At 38.3% G+C, this 8,428-nt stretch overlaps 1 protein-coding gene across 2 annotated transcripts in view; it reads left to right on the top strand.

Annotated features, from left to right (window-relative positions):
- Nucleotides 1–8,428, top strand: part of swt1 (SWT1 RNA endoribonuclease homolog) — a 35,463-nt gene that overhangs the window by 11,111 nt on the left and 15,924 nt on the right. For both annotated transcript variants that reach the window (XM_056481417.1, XM_056481416.1), the window contains exons 13-15: nucleotides 4,148–4,290; nucleotides 4,366–4,517; nucleotides 5,132–5,275. In XM_056481417.1, the coding sequence (XP_056337392.1) occupies nucleotides 4,148–4,290; nucleotides 4,366–4,517; nucleotides 5,132–5,275 (439 nt within the window). The remainder of the gene's footprint in view (nucleotides 1–4,147; nucleotides 4,291–4,365; nucleotides 4,518–5,131; nucleotides 5,276–8,428) is intronic.

Here is an 8,428-nt window from a genome sequence, read left to right as displayed (position 1 = left end):
GGTCAAAAGTGTTTTTCAGATATTGTTAAGTGCACCTTAGAGTTTTAGAGACGGTGGTTCATAAAACCGTGATTCATAAAATCATTGGTAGCCGTCTCTCATATACAAGCAAACTCACACGTGGGATTGTATCCTTGCATACATCATTGTGAAACGGGAAGCTTGTCATTCATTTTCTTTTCGGCTCAATCCCTTTATTAAAAAAGGGGTCGCCACAGCAGAATGAACCGCCAATTTATCCAGTATATGTTTTAAGCAGCAGATGCCTTTCCAGCTGCAACCCATCTCTGGGAAACATCCATATACACTCATTCACTACGGACAATTTAGCTTACACAATAATTCACCTATACCGCATGTCTTTGGACTGTGGGGGAAACCGGAGAACCCGGAGGAAACCCACATGAACGCAGGGAGAACATGCAAACTTCACATAGAAATGCCAACTGACCCAGCCGAGGCTCGAACCAGCAACCTTCTTGCTGTGAGGCGACAGCACTACCTACTGCGCCACTGCATTGCCTACGGGAAGCTTGTTTTCCAGATTATGCCTTTATTTTTGTTGTTTAAATAAATTAATATTTTAAATACTGTAAATCAGAATATTGTAGATTTGTTTTAATTCTAAAGTTTAGTATAATTGTATAATTCTGGTAAGTCTCATTGTAGAATTTATATTCTGTTGGGGAATTCTAGACAAGGCAAGTCAAATTTCACCGGCCACTTTATTAAGTACACCTCACTAGTACCAGGTTGGACCCCCCTTTTTTTTTTTTTACTCTTTATTTTCATTTTAATTGAAAAAACCTTCATACATTACATACAGTACTGCCTAAATCCTTACAAAGATATACCATCAAAATTCTTTTGCAAGTACTCACAGTGAATTTAGATGACTACAAAAAGAAACTCAAAACCCTACCACCCATCTAACATTGATCAAAATATTTATGGAAGGTTCATAAAAAATTAAATACAATACAAGGCATATATGAATGACATTTACAATCATATATGGATCTGGCTGGGACAAAAATAGAAGATTGAAGCAAGGTGTACATGGACAATGAAACCAAAAGAGACATTAAAAAACAATTATAAGATAATTATAAAATAATTAATGAAATAACATAAATAAATGAATAAATAAATAAATAAATTAGCATACAATAGTCTATCAGTTCAGTCCATCTGCAAAAATAATATAAATGGTTCCCAAATCTTAAAAATGGAACAATTTGTCATTTAGTGTGAATCTCGGTTCTTCTAAGTATAACATATTCCCAAGTTCTCTAGCCTGCATTTCAAAGGTGGGGACAGCATCACATTTCCACATTTCAGTTTGGACCCCTTTTGCCTTTAGAACTGCCATAGATTCGGCATAGATTCAACAAGGTACTGGAAATATTCCTCAGAGATTTTGGTCCACATTGACATGATAGCATCACTAAGTTGCTGCAGATTTGTTGGGTGCTCACTCATGATGCAAATCTCCCGTTCCACCACATCCCAAAGATGCTCTGTTGGATTGAGATCTGGGGATTGTGAAGGCCATTTGAGTACAGAGAACTTGTCATAAAAAAAAAAAAAGAGAATCATATTCTGTTCCACTACCATTAAATGTTGAGGGTGTTTATATATATGGTTACCAATTTCCTGCATTCTTCAAAAAATCTTTTTTGTGTTTAACAAGAAAGAACCTGAAACAGGGTTTGAACAATATAAATTGAATATGTTTAATAATAATTATGTTTTTTTCACATAAGCTAATGTTTAATGCCTTATATTATGTGAGACGTAGCATAAAACATATTTGGGCTGCGCAGTCTGACCCCTTCTGGCCGCTTCAGCCTATCAGTTCCTCTTTATGTCATTTCGAGTTTTCACTAAACACAAGCTTAATTGGTGTTTGTGTGTGTGTATGCGCACCTCAGAGTTTGTGGTTTTGATTCACATTGGTGCACAATCTGTCCTCAAGTGGTGTGTGTAGTTATGAGTTTGACCTCATTCTGCCAATCACTGCAGCAGGAGTATGACTGTGCCTTTCTTCTCTGCTGCTTTTGGCCATGAGCCCAGCCCGACAGAGGGAAGGAAGAGGGAGTCTGTGGAGGGGTGGAAAAGTACCAGGGGCCTCCTGTTCTTGCCTAAATGTGATTTACTGCACTTTACGTGTTGTAGGGTGGGAGTGTTGAAGGAGTGTCTTTCTCTTGTTTTGTGTGCTCTTTTGTATCAGTGGGCTAATGATATGCCCAAGAGGCGATGACCTTTTATAAATGTGTCTCTCTCCCCCTTCGAGCTGTGAACATGCTTGTGAACCTTTGTTTTCTGCCCACTCCTGTCTTTTTAAACTCCTTTCCTCCCTTCCTCTCTTCAGCAGTGACCACAGGCCGTCAGTGCAGCCCGACTACAGAAATGGAGATCATTAAAAATGATCATAACCACACCCAGTAATATATGAAGAGAATAAAGTGTCTCTGTTGTTCTACACTGTAAAAAAATATTATCTAAACTTAAAATATTTAACTCATTGTAACTTGGAATTAAGTTGACTTAACTTGCAATGAATGCACAGTTCATTTACTCACTTTTAAGTATAGTCCACTAATCGCTTTTAAAGCATCTATCTGTCTGTCCATCCATCCATTCATCCACTCATATATCCGTCTGTCTGTCTATCTATCTATCTATCTGTCCGTCTGTCCGTCCATCCATCCATCCATCCGTCCTAATATCTATCTATCTCTGTCCATCCATCCATCCATCCATCCATCCATCCATCCATCCATCCATCCATCCATCCATCCATCCATCCATCTGTCCTAATATCTATCTATGTCCATCCGTCCATCCATCCATCCATCCATCTATCCATCCATCCATCTGTCTGTCTGTCTATCCTAATATCTATCTATGTCTTTCTATCCATCCATCCATCCAACCATCCATCGTGCTTTGTTTATCCTTCCTTCTTTCCATCCATCATAAAACCCTTTGCCTAAAAATGACAAGTTGACTGATTCCGAGTTCAGACTGCATGATTTTCAAAGTAGTGGCGTCACAGATGTTTTCACACTACATGACTATCTGGGGTAGCTTTCCGTCGCTGCTGTGTTTACACTGTAGGATGGATTGGCGCCAGGGGGATTCATACTGCATGACTTTACAATAGGAAAATCCCAGACAATGTTGTCTCGGTCCACAAACTACTCAATTCTCAACTACTCGGACCTACAATCTCTCAACCGAACACATGTGAGATGTGACATAAAAACAATGCGAGGTCACCTATATCTTTTGTTATTAACCACATAATGCCATTAGTGGGGTAGAAAATGTACTTATTTTGCTCACCTGGATTTTTAAGGGAATTACCAATTTCTCTCAAACCTTTTTTTCTTTTTTGACCCGTTGTGATTTTGCTCAGATGACACGTCAATAAGACACCGCCGCTGCTGCCAAATTTCCACTAGTTTTTCCTTCATCTCTTGGGTCCAAATAGACCGAAAATAAGCACTTTTACCTTCTCACCCAACCTCCCGCTGGCCGGCAGATACTAATACTAGTGGATACAACACTCTCTTTGGCTGTAGGTAATTTTATTTTCTATCAGAACCCATTTCACACATGATTTTGAATATTTAGCATGCCAAATATCTCACGGGTGTCTGCGACTCATCAGAGATTCTTTCAGACCACGTCTTTGATAGTTCACACTGTGAATATTACCCATGTGAATGAGCACCGATTTGCCTGTGATTTCAGACATTTGTCGACAATTTCTCAAAACCTGTTGGCGAGTCAAAATCGGGCATAGAATCATGCAGTCTGAACTTTGCATTATTTTACTCATTGTAACTTAAGTTGACTTAACTTAATTTTTATAATTATGCATAGTTCATTTACTCACTTTAAGTACAGTCAACTAATGACTTTAAAAGCATCCTATTTATCTGTCTGTCTGTCATTCTGTTGTACTTTGTTTATTCTTCTGTCTCTCCATCCATCATTTAATCGATCAATCAATCAATCAATCCATGCATCTGTCTGTCCATGTTTTTTTCTTCATTTCATTGTTTCATCAATTGATCTATTGGTCTGTCTGACTTTCTGTCTAATCTCAATTGTGTTATGTTCTGTCTGTCCGTAGACAGGTCTGTAGAGCACACATCTGTTCTTAGTGCTGTGAGTTTGGCTACAGAGCTGCTGTCTGCACTCTCTGGCAGATCTCAGTACAACGGTCACGTAGCTCATGCTCTTTCTACACTTCACACACTACAGCAAAGATTACAGGTAAGCCTCATTATAATATAACTTGAACAATTGTTGCATTCTGATTACTCATCATGATTTCTCTCTGTGTGTCAGTCTCCAAAAGCTCCATTAGAAAGTGGCGAAGCTGATGATGAGGACTCTCTGATGGCAGAAATAGAGGAAGATGCAGCTTTACCTCCTTCCACATCCCATCAGGAGGTTTGGGCGTTGTTTGAGAGCATCTGGAACAACGTGTGTCAGATAAGGTGAGAGAGGCTATGATGACAAACGATGAAAGTATGTTTCTCAGCATGCATTTTAGTGTCAGTAAGATCTTTTTTTTTTTGCAATGTAGCAAAACATTAACTTAGCAAGGATTTATTAAATGGGTAAAAGCTGAGAGTAAAGCTATTTATAATGGTACCAAACATTTGTGTTTTAAATAAATACTGTTGGTTTGAACTTTATATTTATTCAATAAAATTCAGGGGAAAATTACTCAAAAGCTGCAAAACCTTTTTATTTCATAATATGAATGATATGAGCACCACATCAGCATATTAGAATAATGTCTGTAAAGTATCACGTCACTGAAGTGTAATGATGCCGAAAGTTCAGATTTGCCATCATAATAATAAATTACATTTTAAAAATTATAATTTTTTACAATTTTTTTATTTACAATATTAGTGTGTGTTCAGTATTACTGTCAGTAACCCAAAAAAGACAGTATTTTTTGTATTAAATGCAGGTTACTAATGCTCTGCTTAAATAATGAACCTTTTAAATAAATCCTGATCAGGTTCTGTTGAGAATGTACTGACTGCTATCAAATAGAAACTTCAATGCATTACAGTGTCTTTTTTCTCTCTCTTTTCAGTACATCTTTGTTCTCAGCACTCCACTATACTCCAGGAACCACTGAGTCCAGCCTGCGATCTACCTCACCCCCACCTCAGGAAGCTCTGTCATGCCTACAAAGGCTCTCCGCTGCACTAAAACAGCTACTGGAGGCTCTTCAGAGGTATGCGCATGCTAGTAAAAACAACTCTGCAGTCTTAGCAGAATATATTATCATTCCAGTCATGTGCTTGCTGTAAGAACTCGGTCAATTTCTGCCCTTAGTCACCTGAGCATGTAGAGGACAGAGGGAGGCATGTGTCGCACGTGGAATGGGGGTTACGTCTTAATCTTCATAATCGTCAGACTCGCATACTCATTATCAAGCCCTCCCCGATCCTGTCGGTTTGTGTCTTTGTGACTCACTTCCGTTGCTCAGCATTTCTCAGCCTTCATGGCTCATAGCACAAGGCGTACAGATTTGACTGTGACATGGCAATTTTTCGTCTAAATTAAGATTTCTGCATGGTGCAAGCACAAACCGTGTCATAGCTGTCTGTACAGAGACAGCTCTTGATGTTGCAGTAAAATAGTACCAAAGACTTGCCTCACTAGCATATTAAACAGATTCCATGTATTATTCATGCCTCTTAAAGTTTTGGGGAATTTTAGTATTATTATGTCTTAAAAGGGTACCAATTTGGCCTATTTTCAAGACGTAAGATAAGTTTGTCCATAATGTGTCTGTCAAGTTTCAGGTCAAATACCCATCAGATCATTCATTATACCCTGTTGAAAATGTACATTTTTGGGTCAGAGGGAATTGTAGATGTTTTTGCACCTGTGCCTTTAAATAAAAATTAGCTGGTTTTCCTCACCAACTCAAAGTATGTGCGCGCACAAACAAACATAAATAAATACACACGTTGTGCTGTTTTTCTCATCCGCTCACAGCAAATGCGACCGGATGCCCACCATACAGGTAAATATTCTGCTGTATAGAGGTCTTTACAGCTAATTTTTGATTTAATGTCCACAAACTGAGACTCCTGTTGTGAGATTGAAGGGTTCTCGTTTATATTTTATATTTATCTTGTTTGTATTTTATAAAAATACAAAGTGTACCACTTGCTGCTGCTTGAAGTGCAGTTAAATCACAGACAGTTAACAGATCTATAACAGATATTTTAACCCCAGTTTCTTTGCAAATCCTGTCTTGTGGAATTATTAAAAGTCATATTTTCTGATCCTTCCTTTAACAAACAGCCGACAAATGCCCTGTTGTAAATCAATTCACGGCCATTGTTCTCAGTACATTTGAGCTTTTAACCCTTGTGTGCTGTTGTGGACGTTTTTGGTCCAGGTGATTTCAAGTCTAGTTTCAGCAATTAAAATGATTTTTAGTGACGTGTCTATTTTAGCAAATATTTTCGGAAAATGGTTTGAAATTTTTCAAAAACTCAACATTAGGCTCTGGGCAAAATTACTATCCTTTTATTATGTTGATGGCTGTTTTTGCCCCATTGACTTCCATTATAATGACATTTTTTGATTGTGTTGATTGTTGGTGGTTTTCCCTCTTGGGAAGAGGTACAATTTGCCATGTTTTCTTTTGAAATGATGGTCCCGACAGACCTAATGGATCATTCTACTAGATATTAGTGTCCGGTCACCTCTTCTTGTTGTGCAGCGTTTTCTGCCACACTTTTTCATTCCCACAGACTTCCCACTGATGTGCCTTGATACAGCACTCTGGGAACAGCCTATTCGTTCAGAAATTTTTTTCTGTGTCTTACCCTCTTGCTTGTCAATGATGGCCTTCTGGACAGCAGTCAGGTCGGCAGTCTTACCCATGATTGAGGTTTTGAGTAATGAACCAGGCTGGGAGTTCTTAAAAGCCTCAGGAATGTTTTGCAGGTGTTTAGAGTTAATTTGTTGATTCAGATGATTAGGTTAATAGTTTGTTTAGAGAACCTTTTAAGGATATGCAAATTTTTTGAGATAGGAATTTTGGGTTTTCATAAGCTGTATGCCAAAATCATCAATATTAAAACAATAAAAGGCTTGAAACTACTTCAGTTGTGTGTAATGAATCTAAAATATATGAAAGTCTAATATTTATCTGTACATTACAGAAAATAATGAACTTTATCACAATATGCAAATTTTTTGAGAAGGACCTGTATTGTGATCTCCCGATTGCAACAGAGAAATACTGGGAAATGTCTGTAGACTGATGGCATTTCATGCTGTTTAGTCTTATAATTTGAAAATGTGAGCAAAATCACCTGTTTTGTCATCACTTTAGACATTACACTAGAGAATCATTCAAATACTAGCTCTAAGTGACGTTGGTGAAGTAGCAACGGTTTCTGCTGTTCTGATGTCAGCTGCAGATGTGAATGAATGGAAGAAGAAAGTAGTTGCTCTTACAAAAGGGTTTTGAGACTCTCCGTGTTTGATTGTTTTTTTATACACACGATTATGCCGTCGAACTGTTGTATAAACACAATATCACTCTCGTAGCATTGCGATGTGGCTGTATATCGTCACTAGTGGGACACAACGTACGCCTCCCACCAGTGCTGATATACAGCCACATCGCATTGCTACAAGTGTGATACTGCTTGTATATCACGCGATTAGCTCACTTCTTCACCCTCTCAGAGGTATTACTCAAAAAGTTAACTGAATAAGTTCAAGAACAAACACATTGCAATCTTAATAGATTTTAGACAACAGCATTAATCACAAGCCAAACGAAACCACATTCTCTCAGACTAGTCCTCGCAAGAGAGACTGTCCTCACAGAGAATCACAGAAGGCTTTTTAAATGCTACGCCGACCAGCGATTGGTGGCGCGATCCCAGTGTCAGCATCCAAAGTCATCAGTACAAAATGCGGATCCTCCAATGCCGTTTGTACCTGTAACACACACGTAAAATGACACACCCACATACAAACAGACGCACACACATAACCCCAAAGTACGTTCTGGAGGGGAATGTAACATACTCCATATAAAAAGCACTTTTTTGCACAGGCATATCGAAAAGGTTAATGGTGTCAACTGATGATCAACAATGGAAGGGGAAACCACCAACAATCAAGAATGCATGGTTATATAGCTTCATAGCCTTACAATCCAAAAATGTCATTATAATGGAAGTCAGTGGGGCAAAAATGACCACCAACATAACGAAAGGGTAGTAAATTTGAACAATGCACAAAGGGTTAAATGTTGTCCTTCCCAGTCACATGATCAGAAATGACAATATGGCTTTTCACTACATTAGTCATCGGTCTGGCACTGACATCACATTTTACTTTCAGGCCG

Source organism: Danio aesculapii, chromosome 20 (genome assembly GCF_903798145.1).
Source record: "Danio aesculapii chromosome 20, fDanAes4.1, whole genome shotgun sequence".
Classification (NCBI taxonomy): domain Eukaryota; kingdom Metazoa; phylum Chordata; class Actinopteri; order Cypriniformes; family Danionidae; genus Danio; species Danio aesculapii.
Note: the sequence above shows the minus strand (reverse complement) of the source record. Positions and strands in the feature narration are given on the sequence as shown.